General features: G+C 42.9%; 1 protein-coding gene across 4 annotated transcripts in view; it reads right to left on the minus strand.

Moving 5' to 3' along the window:
- Nucleotides 1-982: 982 nt before the first annotated feature.
- LOC122662199 overlaps nucleotides 983-22,451 on the minus strand; it is a 40,766-nt gene continuing 19,297 nt past the window's right edge. For 3 of the 4 annotated variants that reach the window (XM_043857777.1, XM_043857778.1, XM_043857776.1), the window contains exons 6-12: nucleotides 12,518-12,664; nucleotides 6,072-6,565; nucleotides 4,500-4,599; nucleotides 4,275-4,334; nucleotides 2,143-2,235; nucleotides 1,917-2,036; nucleotides 983-1,740 (exon numbers count right to left, since the gene is read on the minus strand). In XM_043857777.1, the coding sequence (XP_043713712.1) occupies nucleotides 1,423-1,740; nucleotides 1,917-2,036; nucleotides 2,143-2,235; nucleotides 4,275-4,334; nucleotides 4,500-4,599; nucleotides 6,072-6,565; nucleotides 12,518-12,664 (1,332 nt within the window). In that variant the 3' untranslated portion in view covers nucleotides 983-1,422. The remainder of the gene's footprint in view (nucleotides 1,741-1,916; nucleotides 2,037-2,142; nucleotides 2,236-4,274; nucleotides 4,335-4,499; nucleotides 4,600-6,071; nucleotides 6,566-12,517; nucleotides 12,665-22,451) is intronic. The other variant, XM_043857779.1, reaches the window with a different exon arrangement.

The raw sequence follows: 22,451 nt of genomic DNA on the forward strand, positions 1-22,451 counted from the left end.
ATTTTGTATCTATTTGGTTTAGTTTCAACCTACTTCCCACTGTCCTATTCCCACAAAGCTAAGTATGTTGTTTGGGGGGGGATGTCCATCCAACAGCTACTTCGACCAGAGGCCTCTACATGGGTTCCACTCAAGCTTTATCTGGACAGGCTAGCTGCCTAAAGGATTATATTCTCCTAATTAGGGTTTGATTCCTTGAGGAAAAATGAGAGGGGAACAAAGGCAAACTAAAAAGATCCACCCTCAGCCCCCCTCCCCCAAAATAAAATGGCACAGCCTTCAATATTTACATCCCAAAAATATACTCCAAATTATTACACTTACAAAAGAATGCTTTGCATAGGCTTAGGTCAAGTTTCGGTGGAATTACCATGTATCCAGATGTGATTGAGTTCAGGGTATTTTGGTGTTGTGTAATGTTTTTTCTAGTGTTAGTTTTAGATTTGTACACCGTTCGAGTAACGGTGAAGCTCACATCCTGCCTAGGGGAGCTTCTTTGGTTCGTTTGTCCAAGGTTTGGTGGATTGAACCACCTTTTTTTCTTGTTAATCCTGCCAATTTAAGCTGCAGGAAAAAACTTTATTAGATACTTTAAATAAATCACTTGGTGGATGTATTTCTCCACCTTTCTTTGATCAAAAAAAGATGTGATTATGAGGACAGATTATCGCATCTCCCCAAGAATCCCACAAAATGAACAGATTCTTGGATTCCCTCACTTATCACCCTCAAGGATCATTGTGAGAATCTGAGAATTACCCTTTTTGTCCGACGGTGCCGTTCCATTGCCAGAAATATGATTCTTGCCAAACCAAATGTGGCCTCAGTACCAAATTGGGCTCCTAGTTTGGCCTGACAAGATTCTCATACACTAATCGAGCAGTTGAAATCTTTCCCACAGTCATGGCTTCTCATCGATGGACAAACAGAAACCATAACCAATTGCACTTAGAATGCGTAAAAAGCAATGGAGATCCCTTCTTTTCTATAAGAGAAATTTACCATGAGGTCCATAAGAAACACAGATTAAATAAACCATCTGTACAGCATTCCCATAAAAAAACGGATTACAAAACTTTCAACATTTCGTACAAGTTTTCTGACAATTTATTTCTTATTTTATGACAATACCTGATTCGAGCTCCACCAACCCATTAACAAAATTGACAGTAGGCCGAGTGCAGCTGAGGTTTGAGGTCATCAAGTGGAAGACCGAACCAGCACCAGCAACGACACACATTTAGAATAGGAGACCAGCTCGCAGCTGGAAAGAAGATTAGAAGTAACCCCAAACAGCCAGAGAAGAAGGTATGCTCTGAATCTTGGGACTGAGCAGAGATGGGGCATCAACAGAACTGCATGTTAGCATGTCCAGAACAAATAAATACATTTCTGGGACACTTGGGGCCTGAGGAATGGCATTCATGGCGAGATTTCCTCAGCCAGAAAGAGGTAGCGGAAGCGGGAATCAAAGGGGAGGATGCCACAGTTACGAGAGCCAAGGAAGCTCTGCCGCCTCTGAGACATCCACTGCTCAACAAAGGCTGCCTGATGAGGTGGAAGGTACCGAGAGATCCACACAGCTAAATTAGAATCATCAACAAAACCCCTGGCAAAGCAGTGGAGCATTTTTGGCACAAGGAGCCTCCCCTTGCCACTCACCCCAACAGAAGCTCGAATGAAGTCACGCTGCGCTTCTTGAAGCTCTTCCCTCACATTGTTGGCACTGTAGATTTTTACCTGCATGGCCATTACTGTTTTTCTCAGACTCAATATATTCAAGTCTCTAATATTAGAACCTAAGTAAATCCTTATTGACTGAGAAAGTTCCAAAGCCAGCACCGAAATTTGATTCAAACACTGGTATTCATTATTTAATAAAGCAAAATGAAGCTGAAAAAGGTAGAAACCATTACCGCAGGAGATGAGTACATCCCACAGCTCAAAGCAAATACTACAAATGGTTCAAATGTATCAATTGAGAACTTCCGCTGTTCTACAGATACCTTGAGCTTGTGAAGAGCAAGTAGTAATGCCTAAAAGCATAACCAGCTTTTGAGACATTAATCATAGTATATGGGTAAAGAACAAAAACTTACATAGAACATAGAAGAAAAATACTAATGGTATGCAAGCTCATACAGTTTGAGGCCTATGGACTGGTGGTTTCATCTTCAAAATTACATACTCAATAGCCGCAGCATTGAAAGAATGGCCCCCAACAGTGTATGCTGCCTGAAAGGAAACCAAACATCTGTTTAGGAATTATGTTTCATCAAACTGAAGCTCTACATTTTTCTTTACACAAGGAAAACAATAAAGTGGCCGAGTACCCATTTATTTGGTCAGAGATCATGGCAAACATTTATTACCCATTGAATGGTGTAAGAGGAAAAACATGAGTCGATATATATATAAACCTGAGGAGACGAACGGATATGGAAGATCGGCTCCTTTACAGTAAGATCCTATTTCTTTTTTTGAAATAAAGGCCTTAAGAAGTAGCAAAACAAAACTGGTGTAGATGTTTTTCTCCTATGGTTGTAGATCAAAGTAAGTTTTAATTATAGACCATGAATTTACATGTAGAATATGTACATCAAGTAAAGAAGGGAGGAGAATATGTGAAATGTAGTTACACTTTGATGGGTTTATTCATATATATATATATATATATTGTGATTTATAACTTTTGCCTCTATTGAGACAAGTTAGGTCATACCTACAAGACGGTAATGATCCATTTGCTCCATGGTAAGATATACATTACAAGCCTACAGAAGTGATCATATGAAAGATGATTACTTTTACAATATGCTGTGGAAAATTTAACAATATAATGGTGTAGGAAAATATAATTACCCAGAGAAGTTCTGATAGGAAGAGGATTCCAGATGTTGAGAAGGATAATGAAAATAACAAAGACCGGAATCATAGTTTTCCCCCTCTTGGAAAGTGACAGGATGGCCTTTTTTTTGGGGGGGGGGGGGTGAGGGGGATTAGAAAATAAGGATTAAGGGGAATTTGGATAAGAAAAAGCTTAGGTCTTTGTGTTTCCATGGGAGTTGTATTCTCTTGGAGGGTGCATTCTGCTAATTGTTTAGATGATGAACTAGCCAACGGATTAACAGATATTGATTGTACTTGGGTCCCCATCCATTGATTAGTGCTCTTTATGAGCTCCTGGCCCTGGCTGCCTGCTATTGCACTCTACACTTGTACTCTATGCCTGTACTTTATTCTCTCCTTTGCAATAAAATTTCTATGTTAGATATCAAAATATAGCTGTAGAACTGACATCAAATTACTTAAGTGATAAAGATTAGTTATGTAACAAGCTGATATATAAAAGATGTCACCTAGTGATGCCTTTCCACAGAAAATACCAAATTCCAAAAAGAAAGGGAAAAATAAAGAGATTGACATGCTAGTGATGCCTTTCCTTCCTTGTGATGGGTCCAGAACAGGTGACATGCAAGCTCCTGCAGGTCAAACGTTGCTGACTTCAAATAGCTTTACTATTTTGGAGTCTTTTGAGGAAGTTAGACAGTTGGGACCTATTGAGACTCCTACTTGAGTGCAGCCCCTTACTCATGTTCTGCCACAGCATCAAGCATCCAAAGCATTAAGTAGGGTGAGATAGAGAATAATGAGAGGGATTGCTCCCCGTATTCCGCTGAACCCTCTAGAGAGAGAGAGGCGGTAATATTCAAATCGTCTTGGAAGTCAAATCGATGGATGCTGAGATGGCCGTGTTGGAAGTCCTTTGCGAGCTAAGTTAACTCACCTGCATTCTAAGTTCGAGTATGTGGCAATTGATAATCTGAATGGGGACATGGTGACCACTCCACCTAGTGCGCATGATAGTGCTTTTAACGTCAATGGTAGGGGAGTCTTTGGATATAATGGTGCATTTTTTGGATCGAAAGAATCCTTCCTTTCAAAGAATCAAAACGGGAGCTGGGTGATTCCTCCCATTCCTCCCTATAATCCTAATGGGAAGAAGGTCAACTTTATATACAGGTGATTGGTTGTTTGGGTTTGATTATGTCCTTTGTTCCTCTTTGGGTGGTCTCCCTTCAGCTGGATTATACTGCAGGTTAGTCCGTTGTTTTGTATTGGAGCTTTCTTTGTGTATTCTTCCATGTCCTTAACCCTTTCATTTTATTTTTATTTTTTTTGAGGAGGGGGAAAGATTCACTGCGCTTCGTTAATATATTTTTCATTCATCCAAAAAAAATAAAATAAAGAGGTCAGTATGTTACAAGCCACACCTTTTGCATCAAAGAGAACAGCTTCAAGTCACTTCTAGGGACTCCATATGCCAAATAAGCCTGTCAGAAACCAGATATTGCATATAAGAAGGAATAGAGCTAATCATAGTTCTCTCAAAGTTTCTTTCCATCTTTTCTCAACTGAGACTCCACATTTAAATGAGCTTATGCTGTAAAACCGATCACAAGCTACACATGCAATAAGAACTAAATCAAAAGCCATACATGCATAATCAGTGCATTATATAAGTTGATCCAGAAAGCCAGCTTTTCATCACTGCTCAAGTGGATGGCATTCACTTTGGCCAATTGCTCAACAAGAGATCTGTTCTTTAAAAAAATGTCACCATAAAACAGTTTATTAGATGCACTTTAACGGAAAAGAGTATTCAAAGCAAACACTTGAGTAGATATGCCAAAGATCTATTGAACTAATTATAATGCGATAGAGAAGAAAGGTAGATCAAGCAATTTCAGTGAATAACCCGAAATGAAATACACCTGATATTTGAATAATCAGCATATGCATGCAGGGAAAGCATGCCTGAAAGGTTAACCATTGACTTTTTAAGATCTATTTATGAAAATTTCATTGATTTGCAACATTTTCTCTTCAAGAAAATTACTGCAGCATAATCTATTAAAAAATGAAATTGGTAATGAAAAAAGAAAATGGCAATGGAGATGGGGCAACTACTATGATGAGGTAAGCATAAACCAACAATCTGGAAGTCTAGGAACAACAAAATATACATAAGTTAACATTGAGAAAAGGTACAACCAGTTAAAAGTATCACAAAAGTAAAAGGAAAGATAAAATTTTTGGATAATTAAAATAGAATTCACATAAAAAACAGCTTCAACCATAGCTTTAAAACTGGGAAAATTGATTCACTTGCTCACTAGCCAATCCGAGTGAACCAGTGATCTGCCCCCACGGATTGATATTAAAAAACCTTTAATTACAAAAATATAAAAATTAAGAACTGTATGAGGAAAATAGGAAAAGGGAAAAAGAATGCTGCCCGGTTGTGTTCCCCTACGCAGACACACATGGGGGGCGAAATGACCGCCTGCCCCCGCAGGGACCACACGACCGGAAAGTGTTCTTCCCATAAGAAAAATACAACTTTATGGCTGGAAATGTTGGATTCATTAAAGGACTGAGTCAACAGATTTATGGCCCTTGAAATGGTTGGTAGACTTCGATTGGCAGGTATGGATCAAGTCGGGAATGAAAGTCCCTCCAAGACCACATTCAAGGCATGCTGAAAGCTTGAGGCAACCCATTTATAACTAAAGCATGCGGCACGGCAGGTTTTAGGACAAAATTTTGTTAGGCGAGAGACAGAAGACAGTTGATTTAAGGTTCTGAAATCATGTAAGAGAGAGAGAGAGAGAGAGAGAGAGATGTACCTAGATGGGTGAGTTGCAGAGTTCTTCTGCAGAAAACAGGTAGGATTGAATTCAGCCAAGGGGTCGTCTAAGGTTTCATACTTTAGGGTCAAAGTTGCAGTTATTCCCATTTTTCCATGGCCAAATTGAATTGGACCATTCAAATTTACGTGGCCAATTTTCCTGATCCATTAGGACAATCTTCTAAGTTGGAAATCTGCAACAGTTGGATCAACTGGGGCGGGGGAAGAGTCAACCAGGTGACAAACTGCTCTTCAGTGGACTGGCCAATTCCCAAGTTGACTCACTTAAGTTTTAAGGCTATGACTTCAACAGAAACATTATCGACCGAAGATTCCAACCAGGAAAAGCCCAACCCAGAAGAGAAGTATGACACTTCACCTGAATCTACGTAGTGCTCCAGCAGCATATTCCAGTTGTTTCTTCCCTACTGACATCCACGAAACCTCAACTGCTGATCCATAGGCTCCAATGTCTGCCCAGCATAATTTACCATGGACTCTGTAAGGATCATAGGCATTCTCCGCAGCCAACACCCCAGCATTACATTGTAGATCAACTTGTGGACTCTGCACTCGTGATGAAACCACGGAGCGTTCAGATAATGACAATGACAATAGATTGGAAAGATGTCCATGGGGAGATAAAGGGGAGTTTTGGCTCTCAAATGTAGATGAATTGGATGATCCAACGGAAGAACCCGCCAGCGATATAAATATGTTTCTCATACAACGAACCATTTCCTCTGATAGCTGATTAGGGTTATTCCATAGGCCCTTACTTGGCATCTCTTTACTAAGTTTCCCTACCACATGTTGAAGCATTTGCCTGGATACTTTCTTGTCTTGGACAGTCATGCCAGAGGTCGCTGCATCCTGATGCAAAGTATTGAACATTAACCAACTAGAAAAGAATTCAGGTGGGAAAGAAATAACTTCCTTATTTCCCTAAGATGTTTCACCAACTACATAATAATGTGATAAGGTAGATAACTTTCAACATATATGAAAAGACAGAAAAGCTGAATGAAAGTAACCCACCAGTCATATCATGAACCTCTACGGTTGAAATAAGGTAACCAGGTCTTACCCAGGGCCAGTACACAGGTCTGTGCCCTTATAACTTGTAACATGCCCCATCATGAGAGGATCAGAATTCAGGACCTACTATTGGGGTTTCCAATATAGGAGACAAATAAAACAGACATTGGCATGAATGGATCATCCCAAAACTGTGCTTTTTGTTCACCCTAAACCCTATAAGCTCTAAATATTAACATTTAGATCAAATTGTTAAAAATCATTTGATCATGCTGGGTTATTTTTTTTTTCTTAATTCAATCTCTCAGTAGGATCGATTTATTTATATGCCCTGAACATGACATATGGCACGTTATTGGAGCCCCAGGCCTGTCCCAGAGCCGAGAATGAGATATTCCCTTTGGAAAGCCACCATTTTGCATAAGGACATGGATGTAAAGGAAGAATTCATCAAGTTCTTCCTCAGCATTTCCTATAGTTGGATACTAATGCCAAATAAACATTCTTTTTTTCTTCCCCATCTTAATTAAACACTATATCTAATAACAATTTTCACCTCCAAAATGTTAATTTACATCCCTAATCCAGAAAGTAAATACACCTTTGAAAATTCACATTTGGATAACATGTTACCTTTCCTACCCTTTGAATCCATAGATTGCCTAGAATCCAATTTACTCACTAGGTAATTGAGAATTTTACGGCAATTTCTTCTTGGATAAATAACGAAGTTTATTGATAGAAAAGCAGATTATAGAAGTACATAAAATTACAACAACACAGCCCCTTCCCCAATCATTTGCACTTCTTTGTTGCCAATGAAAAACAAGGTACTCTAGCTGCACCCTGCTAAATTGGCCTAATCAGGTAACTATAGCACCAAGGAACTTCCTGTTAACCTGTCATCCATGTAATCACATTTGTTGAATCCCCTTCCACTGTTGCATGAAGCCACGGCTTGCTCAACGAGAAGTCTATCCCAATTTCTAAAGCAATCAGCTCAGCTCTACTAGAGTCAACTTCCCCCTAATTGGCTCTGAGAACACTCTAGGCACACTTCCATCTCACAACCTGATTATTTACCCAATTCCCAAGGGATCTGGATTACCAAGGGAGCAGCCATCTATGTTGAGTTTAGCCACACCTTTGAGAGGGTGCTGCCCCCAATTCCCAAGGGACCTGGATTACCAAGGGAGCTGCCATCCATGTTGAGTTTTGCCACACCTTCGGGAGGGGGCTGCCAACTAGATATCGTCTTCAATTTTTATCCCTCTTGAAAAGAAGTGGGTACTAATCTCTGAATAATTGGTTGATAGGAATATCATTAAACAACTCATAAGTTTCAGCCCAATAAGCAACCCTACATTTGATTCTTTCAATCACCTCCAAAGCCTCCATCTGCTTTGCTTTCAAATAACCTGTTATATCTCTCTTTCCAATACACCAAAAGGATGTTAAGTACTGGCTTCCAAAGGACCATCTCCTTCCTTCCAAAAGGAGAGAAAAACCACAACTATTTGAGTTTATCGACATCTTCAGGAAAAACCCAGGTGTGACGAAAAAAATTCAGGAAATAGCACCAAAATCATTGGGAAAAGAGGCAAAACAGGAAAAGATGATCAACAGATTGCCCATCTCTCAAGCACATCAAACAAACTTGAGGGAAAAGGAACCTTCCCGTCTCTTCTTCTGAAACACATTAGCTGTTAGGACCTTTTATGATTAATTTCCCAGCCCAATGCCCTGCACTGTACGGGTAATCTGGATTTCCATAAAACCTTATATGGAAAAGAACCACAAGGATTCTCTTCATAATTGGCATACACAATGTACAATTAGCAATAAAAAAAGATTTGGATAAGAATATTCCACTGCTATTAAGGATCCAAATCCTTCTAACAATTAAATCATTAGACCCCAAAAAAAAAAAATTCAAGCAAACCGAACTTGTTCTTTCTCCCCTTCCCTCAAAACCCTCCAGAATCTAAGAACCCGATCAATCCCATTTAGAGTCAACTGTCCAAAGGAGACCACTGCCAAATTTTTTGCATTGGAAAGAGTACAATCTAGGGAATAATCCTCTCAAGAGATGGATAACAAGAACCTATCAATGCTTTTACATTGAGGGTTTGTTTCCATGTTTGACCACGAGAAATTTGCAGGAAAATCCTTCAACTCCACATCTTGTACCTTATTCCAAAACCATTTAGTACTCAAATTTGATGTAAAGGGAAACAGCAGAAAACCACAGAAGGCATTGAAATGGATTTCATTCAATATTTTCAGGAGTTAAAATAAAACAATATTAGTATGAGAAATAAACATTTAAATCCTGACACAAGATATTCCAAATTCAACAGTTTTTGCATAATTGCAAAATCTTGACTTTACAATATATATTACTCAAATCCTACATAATATGGGATTGGGTGTGGGCATAAGGTATGCTCTGTGTCCAGGACCCAGCATCAGTTGATACAGAAATGTTTATACTCCACATTCCTATTTGTTGCATCAAATATATAATTTCTCTCAAATATCTGAACTACTTGTGGTCAGCTACATGAAAATTGTTTGGCTGTTCCACGCAAGATAGGGACATATTTTCTTTGGAGTTGTTAACATTGTAATGCAAAATCAGTTGCATGCTCTTATGGCTAAAGGTATTCATTCTTGGATATGAATAAGGAAATGCATTTAAGTTATGTATGATATGTCCATGTGCCCTTCCAAGCTGGCAGATCAGCACTCCCTAGGTCCCATCCATGGTTCAAGAACTCAGTCAGAACTAAGGGTCAAAACCACATGTTGCATGGTTTCGATGGGTTTCGCATGGTTTCGACACTATTTCGACCATATTTCGGTAATTTCGTAAGTTTCAACCTGAACACTTTTATAAATTCACTTATCTCAATCAAAACTTGAGGAAACCTACCTCGAAACCAAGACAGACGCTTATTTATACCAAATATCATTTGAGTAAATGAAATATTAGTTATTACATTTACTTGGGATATTATTCATAAAGAAGAAAACATCCCCCCCCCATTTGAATGCAATGAAAATAGTTAAAAAATTAAATTCTAAAACGATAAAAAGTTAATTTCGTAAATGTTCGGGTTTTTCTCAAATCTAAAAATTCCATAAATATTAATATGATAAAACATTGCTAAAACCCACAAAAAGAGGTAAAATATTCATTTGTTTTTATGTCAAAAATTTTATTTTCATTCAGAGCAATTTCAAACAGCATTCGCGCACACCAAATTAAGTTTGACCGGAACATAACTCCTTTAATATAAATCAGATTTAAGCAATCTTGGATTTGTTGGAAAGCTTCCCAACAAAACTTTCAAACAAATCCAAGATTGCTTAAATCTGATTTATATTGAAGGAGTTATGTTCCGGTCAAACCTTATTCGATACCATGTCCTAGAATAATATACTCTATCAAACTTGGGTCAAAACCACAAGTATAATTTTAAGTGTTCTCTATGTGAAACTAATGCATGGATTGGGTTCAAAATGTCAAAAACAGGCAGCACAACAAGAATCAGTGATGCAACACCAAGTGCCCACACCCGTAGGAAGAAGAAGAAGAAGAAGAAGTCCTGACACTAGGGCTTAGTTTGGGAGCCATAGCTTAGGTTTGCATTCTAGTATTTTCCATTCCATACTTAGTTTATTTTCTTTCTTTTTTTAATTGAACCGGTTCAAATTGGTTGCACCCAATTGGTTCAATTGGTTCAATTTAAGTTATTTAGTTAAGTGTCTTTTAGTTTAAGTTAGTAGGGTCAATTAGGTCTTTTCAGTGTTTTAAGTTATTAGCTTTAGATACTGGTCATTCTCTTTCACGATTTATGAAGGAAGAGGTTAGATTGTATTAGGATTTGGCTATTAGCCTTTAATATAAAAGTTCAAATCATGGGAGGCTCCCCCCACAAGTTTATGAAATTAAAAAAATCGATTGCTGCCTTGTTGCTGCTGCTACTGCTCTTTGGAGTGTTTTGCCTTGTGGTTCTATCAAGGAAGAAGGGCAGGTGGATCTCCTGTGACTTTTTACACCGTGACGGTTGGGAGGTTCTTCTCTGAAGGTGGTTCTATCCTTCAACCCTGTTCAAGGTGCTGCCAGTGGATTTCTGCTGCAACTTGTACACCAATTTCTTCTTCTAATCCTCTAATTCCCTCCCTCCCCCCCCCCCCCAATCGATTACCCTTTATTTTGGTTTGAATCTCATAAACCCTAGTTAGTCTTAAACCTGTCCAGCCTTCATCCTTCATCAGTTTTCATCCAAAATTTAACCACAGTCCCTTCTCCTCACCCCTCACACTCGACCTTAAGTTCTGCCCCTAATTATCATTCAAACCCTAGATTCCCCATCATTCATTAATTCCCCAAAAACCCTAAAATTCCAGAATCAGTACTTCCAGCCATCAAAAACCTCCCATATTTGGATTGAACCTTCCCCTCCCTACCTGGAAAATTCGATCCCAACCCTAGCCCTAAACTCCCATTAAAAACCTTGATTTTGACCTAGATTCTAAAATCCAAAACCCAAAACCCTAACCCTAATTTTCTGAAAACCTGCCCATTAAAACCATATAAGAATTACCCCATTCCCCCAAGCCTAACCCTAAAAATTGGCCTAAAAACCCTAATTCTGCCCATTCAAACCAGCAGCCCTATTCATCCGATTGCTTGGCCTCTAGTAGGATCCCCCTCCTATCTAGAGCTACATTAATCAGGGCAAAGAAAAAACAATTTATGGGCTTCGAAACCAAGGTTTCGAGTTGGCCTGGAGAATCTCGGTTTCTGGCTGGTCGAAATTAGTGTCAGCGTTGAGTTCTTGAACCTTGGTCCCATCAACTAAGGCCTGATTTGGTATGATTTTTATTTCAATTTCAATGGTGATTTCTATTTCGGAAATTGTTTGATTTGATTTTTGCACCTTATTTCAGTGAAATAGAAATCAAGTGGAATAGAAATTCTGAAATAACTGAGAAGCTATTTCAGAATTTCTATTTCATTTAATTTCACTCTTGCTCTTTAATGAGCACATGGTTAATTTGATGGGCAAAGTAGTAATTTCATATAAAAAATAAAACACCACCCTTCTTCTTCTCCTAATGGTCTCACCACCACCATGCCACCACCACCTCGCCACTTCACACCACCACCACCACCATTCCCAAAGAAATATAGAGAATCTATTTTCAGAAATTGAACTGGATTTTTTTATTCTTGAAATATTTCATATTCATACAACCAAAACAATTTCAATTGGCTTTTTGTGTTGTCATCAACCACATTTGGATGGAACGTAATATTTGGAAATGAACCTCCAACTCTCAGCCTCTTCAACAGATTTGGGATTCTATTTCTTTTGAAATTAAAGCCAAACTCTCGGTTGTTCCCTCTAATTGTATTGACACCCCAAGGAATAGGAATATTGTTGTATCCGGGGGTCTTCCTTCTGTCTCTCTCCAAGCCTCTGCCTCCTTTGTTTGAGGCTCAGGCTCTGTGTATTTTTTCTTTTCTTTTCTTCTCTCCCCTTTCGAGGGCTGCTGTAGTATGTCTTCTCTTTGGTAATGAATTTTTTATTCACCAAAAAAAAAAAATTTCAATTTCTATTTGTTGACTATTTCATGAAATTAATCCGAAATTGAAATAGAAATCATACCAAATCTATCCTAAATTTATTATTCAACTCAAGGCTTTTCTTAATTCTTCCCATACACAAGTCAGGAGTTCCATTACAAAGGCAAGGGAAAGAGAAAGAGATATACCTCTGTCATTGAGGACGTGCTAGATGATCTGCAAGTTGCTTCCAACGGTTGGGCCCTTTGCTCCAGGCATGGGATTTCTTCACAAGTCACATGCAGTTCAGAATCTTCAAAAATCGGATGCTTAAAACAGGTAAATGAAGCCGAGTTCTGGATAAGATACAAACAAACTATCATTTAGTAGAGAAAGAGAGAGCAGTGATAAACATGATGCAACTCTACAAAAAACCAAAATGGGTGTAAAAAAAATAATAAAATCCAAGGACCAATTCCAAAACCCAGACTAAATTTAGTTTTCCAAGGCAAGCATCTCCAGTTCGTAAGTATTAACGGTTTCATAATAAGGATCTAGGAAACAGTTATTCTAACACTATGCAACATGGATTGGGGGGGGGTGCAGGTTGTTAAAGTTGTGGGGTACATATTAGTCATGTATTGGTGGTAGGTTGACGACTTACCTATCTTGTTAGTGTGTTAGTTTCCTGTTTCGTGTTTATGTTGGTTTTCCTATTGTCTAGGATTTTTTTTTTGGTTAATAAATAATCTATTACCAAAGCCCAAGGGGGGTGGGAGGAAGAGAGGGGGGGGATATAGGAAAGAAACAAGCCCCGAACCCAACTAAGACGGGGTATGGGGCTGTAAAAGAGCACTATCTAAACCCCAGGAATCAACAATATGCATGTTCCTTGGGGAGTCCAAAAAGGCCTTTTGAGGGAGGAAACTCAGCTTTGAGGAGACATCCGAAGAGATGGCTTTCCAAATCAAGTCAAAAGACCTAGAATTGGAGTTCCATCTCATAAGGTTCCTCTCCATCCATATGTGATAAAGGGCAGCACCAAACACAAGCTTGCCAATAGTGTCACAGATAGAGCATCCAGAGAAAATCATGACCAGCCAGAGCCACTCTCTAGCGAAGGGGAGGGATCTCCTACTACAAGGCCAAATAGACAATAAGGCTTTTTTCCAGATGGTAGAGGTAAAGGGGCAACCAAAGAATAGGTGGTCAACGTCTTCGGAACCACTTCAACAAAAGATACAAGAAGGGGGGACGGGGATTCTTCAGTGGAGGAGGAAGGCTTGGGTCGGGAGGCAAAGGTTAAGGGCTCTCCAAGCTAAGAAGCTATGGCGAGGGATGTGACCTTTGAACCAGACTAGCTTGTGCCAAAGGATAGAAGGGGCATGGGTCATGACATCACAAATGAAGTCCCATCTTAAGGAGTCGAATGCTTTATGGATGTCATTTCTCAAGAGGGCAGCAGGGGAATGAGATTTACGGTCAAAGCCCCGGACAATCTCCTCACAAAGGACAATATTGTCAGCAATGCTTCTGCCAAAGATGAAGGCTGATTGGTTCGGGCTAACTAAAGAAGGAATCACCAACTGAAGCCGATTAGCCAGAATTTTGGTAATGAATTTTTAGAGAAGATTGCAGAGGGAGATAGGCCTAAAGCCTGACAAGGAAGAGGCTCCCTCTTTTTTGGGGATGAGACAGAGAAAAGTTTAGTTAATGCGGGGGAGCTGGCTGGGATAATAGAAGAAGCTGCGAATGCTTTTAATGAAATCATCTTCGATGATGTCCCAACTAGCCAAGAAGAATCCCATACTGAATTCGTCAGGACCAGGAGCCTAATAGGACTTATGCGAGAGAACCGCTTAGAGGATTTCATCATCCGCTGGAATAGATTGAAGGAGATCCAAAAAGGAGGAGGGGACGAATTTGTTGATGAGATTAGGGAGGATGGGGGAGGGGGGAGGGGGGAGGGAGGAGAGAGGGGGGCAGAAGGGAGAGGAGAAAGAGGAGATGGCTTGATTTTTAAAGCGGGGGCATCGGTAATGGGGGAGCCATCGGAGCCGGGAGCATGGTAATGGAATTAGAGTTGGAGCGGGCTTTCGGAGAAGCGATGGAAATAAGCCGGTGGAGTCTCGAAGCTCGAAGCCATTTAATGCGGGATTTCTAGAGGGAAAACTCTCTTCTTGGGAGGAGAGAGTGAATAGCTCGGAGGAGAGTATACCCTCTTCCTCGCTCACCAGCAATTGGTTGAGCATGTCATTGGGTGGGATTGGATTAGGGAAAGATTGGGCAGCGGGGAGGAAAGTTGGGAGGAGATGTTACCAAAGATAGAAAAATTCCAGACTTTGAGAGCGCTTTAGTATTACGGAGCTTTTGCAAGCAGAGAGGGAGAGAAACAATGGAGGCTTGGAAGCCTCCACGAGGGGAGAAAAAGAGAATGGGAAGTCCACATATCAAAGAATTTGAAAGGCTTAGGGCCAAAGGAGGAGTAGGGTTGGATGAGGATGCGACAAGGGCTATGATCAGACATACTAGGGAGGAGGAAGGAGGCATGGGAATTGGGGAAAAGGATAGCCAAGCATCATTGATGAGGAAGCGGTCAATTTTACAAGCAATACGATCAGGCCCCACTCCCCTATTGTGCTAGGTGAAGGGGGAACCCGACCATCTCAGATCATTGAATCTGAGATCATCAATGCAATCATTGAAGGCATTGACCGAGAGGAGATCAAGAGGGCGACCACCAATTTTTTTTAGAGCCGAAACGGACAATAATGAAGTCACCTCCAACACCCCTAGGGAGGGAGCCAATGCTGGAATGGAGGAGACAAAGGTCATTCCATAAAGGAAGATAATCGATAGCTCTATTGAGGGCATAAAAAACCGAAAGCAAGAGAGAGGACGAGGGGTTGAGGAGGGAAAGATGCAGGTGAAGAATTTGGGAGGAGGACGAGATATAAATTTTTTAGGGGTCCCAAAGGATCCAAATACGACCATTGGGGAAATGGTCATACTTGGAAAGGAAGGACCAAGAGGGAACAATGGAGGAGACAATGTGGTGGGCATTGTCCCGAGAAACTCTAATTTCAAGAAGAGCACAGAAACAGGCATTATTGGATTTGATGAGAGAGCGAATCTCAGCATGCTTGGCAAAGTAATTATGACCCTGGCATTCCAAATTAAACCAACACACATGGTAAACTAAAAGGGGTTGGGAGGCAACACCTGAGGGGGAAGGCTTCTATATCTCTTGTGAGAGTAGGGGACAAGATGGCTATGAGTCAAGGCGTTAGCCACAGGGGGAAGACCACTAAAGGGCAGGATTGAGAGAGGGGAAGGCACGGCAAGGCCTGAAGGGGGTGGGGAAGACAGAGGGGGGGAGAAGGGGGGATGGGGAATGGGCCTCAATGATAGAAGGGCAGATTGGGGTAGGAGAGCTCAAACTGGACAATGGAACCTGAGAGGGGGTAGAATTTTGGGTGGTTTGGTTCGGTTGGGGACGGTTAGTGGGGGCGGTTCATGGGAGAGGTTGAAGGCTGGTTCAAAGGGGGATGAGGATGCAAGTGGTGGGACAGGGATGGTTGGGTAGGACCAGGGTTATAAAAGGAGTGTGAAATAGGAGCACATGGGGCCAAAAGAGGTTTGCTGATATTGGAACACATTGGGTTAAGAGGATGGTTAGGAGGGGTTAAAAGGGAAAAAGGTTAACAGGGGAGAAGTTGAGGATGGGGGTTATGGAGGAGAGGGGGAGTTGGGAAGAGGACATCACGGGGGGTTTAGCGCAAAAGGGGTAAGTCGAGGGGACAGAAGGTGGTTGCAGGTGTAAGGGTTCAAGTTGGGTAGTAGGGGGAAAGGGATACCTTCAAGGGAGTGGCAGCGACGGAGAGGATGAATTCCATACTGGCAGGAGCTTAGCAAACTGGAGGCAGGGGCCTGCGACGGCAGACAGCTTTGGAGCGTAGTGGCCAGAGGACCAAAGGCTTGAGCACCAATCGTAGAATCAGCAATTCTAAGACCTAAACCTTCAACAGCGATAGGAGAGCCATCTGAACTTGGGACCAGAGGATCAATAGCTTGAGCCATCTAAGCTTGCGGATGTGAAAGGGAGGCGGTAGTAGAGGCAACTGGGTCAAAGCTTGCAGCTTTTGCAAATTCTGAGACAGCGACAGATCCTGGGGCGATGACAGACCAGAGACCTGCAGCACTGAAGCTCCAATTGGGGCATAAGAGTCATGAGGCTCCATGTAGGGTATCTATTGCAGCGTTGGAGAGGTTCAAACTTGCATCAGGAACCGAGAAAGATAGAAACTCTCTACCAAGAGGTGAGCCGAAGACAGGCTATTCGCGGCGACGACGGCGACGGCGACAGTGTCAAACGACCACGGCTAGGTGCTCTGGAGGCTCTAGAAGGTAGCGGTAGTTCTGATTGGTGAGCAGAGCTTAGGAGGCGAGACAAGGAAGAGGAGCCTGGGTCCAAGTGATGGTCAATCACTACAATAGAAGCTGGAGAAATCGAAGTAGATGCCCCAGGGGTAGGGTCCAAGCGATGGTCAATCACCGCGATGGAAGCTGGAGAAGTCGAAGTAGATGGGTTAACCAACTCAGAGGGCTTAGCAACTGGAACAGCAGATGGGATCTCTTGAACTTCAGGAATAATCGATGAGACTAGAGGAGCTTTGCCGGAGCAGTCTTTGGAATGGTTACCGAAGATCTTACAGTGGATGCAGTGAGGAGGAGACCATTCGTAGCGGACAGGTTGGTCAAAACTTAACCCATCTTCTTCCACAATGGAGAAGGATGAAGGGGGGAAAGTCTCTTGAAACATCGATGCAAATCCCAGTGAAGGAGAGCCTGTCCATTCTTTTAGTGCGGACATCAGAGTGAAGCAGGTAGCCAATGACAAAAACCATTATGCTGAAGCACTCTGGGCTCCAGAAGTGAAGAGGAAGGCCCGGCAAAGTAACCCAAAAGGGGATGAAACTGAAATCAACCATGTGTAGCTGTAGGTAGGGGGCCCATTGCCGAAGGAAGATGAGTGTAGTGCCAACCAGCCATGGAGCCCCATCAAGAGCACGAGCTTTTGGAGCTTCAGAGGAGAAATTGAAAATGAATATCCCATTATCAAGGAGTTAAGTATCCATACAACCTTGGCCTTTCCAATGTTTAGAAAGTGAAGCTTTGACAATGTTAAAAGAGGGTACGGGACCAAGGAAATGACCAACAAGGCAAGATTCCCATTTGCTGATTTCGGAAGAGAGAAAGTCTGAGGACAAAGGGCAAACAAAGAGTTACCATCAGAGGAGGGCTTGACGTAGTGTAGGGGGAGACCAGAGCTCTTAGGGAGAGAGGATATGGGAAAGAGAGAGGACCAAGGTTTTGGTCAGGTAGGGTGGTGGTGGGTGGTCGGAGAGGGGGGAGAAGGGGGAGAAGGATGAGGGGTTGGAGAAGGGGAGCTCATAGCCTCAGGCCCTCAGACCATGCTGACGTTCCTTCTTTGTTGATTTATTTGAACAGCAAAGGCAATAACACTATTTACTTGTTGCTCATATGGTTGTCCCTCAGTCCGACTTAGATTTCTGAAGCCAGTAAATTAGAAACCAGACTAAAATTTGATACCGTATCTAATTATAACTCAATAGGTGTAGCTAAGGTGAAGGTGTTGAGGCGGATGAGTGGCAAAAATAGAAGATACAGAATTAGAAATGAACACATTAGAGGTGATCTATGAGTGGCTCCAATGAGGGAGAAGTAGAAGCACAGTCATTTCAGGTGGCTAGAGCATGTAAAATCGAGGCCCATGATGCACCCAGTAAGGACAAGTGATAGTTTGCAAATTAGAGGAGCTAAAAGAACAAGGGATAGGCCAAATATTACCTAGGAAGTAGTCATAAAAGATATGTATGTCTTAGGTTCAACAATAAATATGGCTTTGAACAGGGTTGAATGGCAAGATAGATTCACATAGCTGAACTCACTTAGGAAAGGCATAAGTTGAGTTATCTAATTATAATAGAATTTATTCAGGAAGAGTAACCAACTGACAAAAAATGGGGGCAGAATTAATGCTTTATATTGTCGAAGAAAATCTTATGCAGCAAGCCATCAGTTTCTAGAAAGTGCAAGTTGCATTCCATCCCAGTCATCTATCAGGGACCAAAATTTTACCCTTGGGAATGATCTGCCGTCATTCAAAACGTATTCAACTACCTTATCAACAAGCCCAAGATCATGTATTCTGAGATGCTTTGGGACAGTTACTAACAAATCACTGGTAGAGTATTGGTCGGTAACAGGATTTAACTAATTTAGGTGCTCTAACTCAAAGTAGAAGTTTGAGTACTCTTGTTCAAAAAATGTAGATTAAGAGTACTCTTGTCCAATACAAATCTTGAAATTTTTTGCACTAAAAAATCACCTTTTGAACAAGCTGTGAGCATTGCACTACAAAAATCCCTTTTTTTTGGGTACAAAGAAACGTCCATCCCATAAACCCACACCCAACCCAAACCTGCCGCACTCAGAAGGCGGAATTCGATGCCAGGTCACTGCAACAACCAGAAAGTGACCTTACCAGCTCAGCTAGCCGGCGCCTTCTAAATCCTGGTTGTTTGCTTCACATAAAAATAACACTGATCATTCCGTCCAAGGCGTCCATCATAAAATGAGTTTTATGATTGTTTTGTCACTACTTTCTCTAATGACTTTGCCATTACCCTTCAAATCCCATCTTTTCAAAAATAATTCCAACTAAACAAGCAAAAAAAAAAAAAAAAAAGAAGTAAGTCTGAAATCCCTGGAAGGTGAAAAGAATGGCCTGAAAGTGACACTCTCCGGCAATGCCCCCTCCCCCTCCGGCAGCCCAGTCTGCCTCCCCTCTCCCTACTTGCCCATCTGCTCACACCTTCCTTGCTGCCACTGATACACCCTCCCCCGTAAGCTCTCCCCCACCCCCCACTACCTCCACTGATTCACCCACCCCCGAAGCTACAACCACCCCTGCTTCACCCTCTGCTGTAACCCTCAACCCAGCAACAACCCCTCGTACCTGGAGTTCTCTTCTTTCTGGTAACTCTTCCAATCCCATCGACAGGCACTCCCTCCACTTTGTCCCCCCCTCCTCCGTTGATGACACCAAGGTTGGCTTCTGTCCCAAGGGCCTGCTGGATGTTGAAATCAGCAAATGGAGCAGCTGTCTTGTGGGACACTTCCTTGGTGCGAGACCCCCCTTCCATGCTGTCAAAGCTTCCCTTCTCAAGCAATGGCGCGCAGCTGGAGCAGTCTTTGTTTACCTCCTCTCCAATAGCATCTTTATCTTCAGAGTTTCAGACGATGCAAACAAGTCTCGAGCCTTGGAGGGTGGTCCTTGGTTGGTAGGCAAAAAGCCAATCTTCCTCCGACAATGGGACCATTGCTCCTCCCTCAGCAAAATCGATCTCAAATTCATACCCATCTAGGTCAACTTGCTGGGACTCCTACTCCACTACTGGTGTGTCTCAGGCCTCAGCATCGTGGGTTCAATTATTGGCAAGCCTCTCTTTTCAGACGAGAGAACAAAGAAGATGGACCGGCTTTCCTTCGCCCGTATTTGTGTTGAAATTGCTGCTGATTTACCCCCACCGGAGTTCGTAACCATTCAAGAAGAAGATGGTCACACTTTCTCCCAGAGAGTTGTGTATGAATGGCTGCCCCAATTCTGCTCTGTATGCAAGACCTTCGGACATCCTTCGAAGCAGTGCCTACCTCCTAGCACCCCTCCATCCACCCCTGTTGCTTCTCCTTCGACCGCCGTTGGTGCCCCTGCGTCAGAATCTGAAACAGCTTCAGTCCAGGACCTGAGTCAACATCCTGCTGGTCTCACTGCACCAGCTCCTCAGCCTGCGATAGAGACGAAAGATGGGCTGGAAGTTGTTGCTGTTGACTCGATGGTAACCCCGATCGCAGTTGAGGCTGTCGCCTTGACCTCGACCATGATCCAAGACCTGGCGAAGACTACTCCGCTGCATTCAAGGCCTCAGCATACTTCTCGCGGCCGGAAAAAAACCAGGAACCGTCGCCGGAGAAGAAACCCTGAAGATGATGAGATTTTCAGCCTTGGCGAGGTTCCCGATATCCAACAACCTCGCGATTCAAATGTGGTTGACCAGAACAGATTCGCCGTCCTCCTGTCGCTGGATCCAGACGCTGATGGAGACGCTGCAGACCTGCCTACTCCTCCTGAGCTCTGTAAGTATGACCTGCAGGCTTCCCCTGCTCCCTCTCTTTTGCCTTCGCACAGCTCCCCTCCCACTTTTGGAAAACCTTCTGAACCTTTTACATCTGCCACCCACAGCCTTTCACCTCTTTTCAACTTACAACCTTTTCGTTCTCTGAACCCCCTTTCCACCAAACACCCCTCACGTGATCACCTTTCTTCCCCCCCGTCTTGCCTCAAGCTATTACCCACCCTAACCCGACCCATCTACCCGCTCCCTCAATCCAGTTTTCTTTACCCAGCCCATTTGACTTACCCACCCTTCAAACCCATTTAACTTATCACCCATTTACAGCCTACCCAACCAACCCTCTTACCAAACACCCTGGGCCGAACCTTTTTGGGTCTGCTTCTGACCCAGTGGTTGGACCCTCCCCTCCCCCTTTGGTGCACAGTCCATTATGCCCCCTTCCTCTCCATCCTCCCCCCTGGTTTGCTTTCCCCCCTTGAGGGAGTATAGGTCGAGACCCCGTAGTGTCCCCCCAGGTTCCCGGGTCAGTCCCACGGCTGGTTGGTTGCCCCCTCCCCCTCCTTGCTCATGATCCCTTGGACCATTTGGAACGTCCGTGGCCTCAACGCCCCGGCTAAACAAGCTGAAATTCGTGCTCGCATCAAGTCTTCCAAATCCTCCCTTTGCTGCCTCCTTAAAACAAAGGTTCTTGAACCCAATGCCTCTCGCATCGCTCATTCCATTGCCCCCTTCTGGTCCCTCATCTCCAATTACGCCCACTCTCCTAATGGGCGTATCTGGGTTCTTTGGGATCCTTCAAAATTCCATCTGTTAGTGTCCTCCGCCTCTCCCCAACATCTACATCTCAGCATTTCTGACCATCTCCACAACCATCTCTTCTTTTTCACCATGGTCTATGCTTTCAACCGGCCTCAGGACCGTCTCCCACTCTGGGAAGACTTCCATTCCATCTCCCAGTCCATTGGTTCCGCCCCTTGGGGCATGGGAGGCGACTTCAATGTCGTCCGCTATAGTCAGGAAAAGCTTGGTGGTTCCCCCATTGACCATCAAGCAGTTGATGCCTTCAATACCTGTCTCGAGGATATTGGCCTCAACGACCTCCGCTGGTCAGGTGCCGAGCTCACTTGGCACAATAAGCACTCTGGTGATGACAGAGTGACTTGCAAACTTGACAGTGTTCTTGTCAATGATACCTGGCTCTCTTCCCTTCCTTCTTCTCACGCTGTTTTTGACCTCCCTGACCTCTCTGACCACTCCCCCATTTCCCTCTTTGTCCTCCATTATCTATCCTTTGGTCCCAAGCCTTTCAAGTTCTTCGACATGTGGTCCTCCCATGCTGATTTCCTTCCTTTGGTTCAGGCTGCTTGGGCTATCCCAGTCCAATCCTTCTCTTCTCCCCTCCTTGCCTTCTCTAAAAAGTGCAAAAATGTCAAATCTGCCCTCAAGTCTTGAAACTCTTCCACCTTTGGTAATATCTCTTCCCGTGTCTCCTCTTGCCGCGACACTCTTTCCTCCATTCAAGCCCGTCTCCAATCTGACCCCCTCAACCCTTCTCTCGCTGAGGAGGAGTCCCTTGCTGCCTCTGAAGTCGCCTCCTCTCTCTCTTTGGAGGAGAGCTTCCTGAAACAAAAAACCCAGATCAAATGGCTTGAACTTGGAGACTCCAACTCCGCTTTCTTTCATCGATCCCTCAAAGCCAGAACCAACTCCAACTCCATTCTCTCTCTCACTTCCTCCGATGGATCGGTCCTTTCCTCTGTCAATGCCATCAAAACTGAAGTTGTTTCTTACTTTACCAATATTTTCTGTCCCCCCCTCCTCTCATCCCTCTATTCCGGAGGGTCTTATCAACAAATTCGTTCCTTCCAACCTCTACCACTCCCTTTACTCCATCCCCTCTGACTCCGAAATTGCTTCAGGTGTT

This window comes from Telopea speciosissima, chromosome 5, assembly GCF_018873765.1.
Source record: "Telopea speciosissima isolate NSW1024214 ecotype Mountain lineage chromosome 5, Tspe_v1, whole genome shotgun sequence".
NCBI lineage: Eukaryota > Viridiplantae > Streptophyta > Magnoliopsida > Proteales > Proteaceae > Telopea > Telopea speciosissima.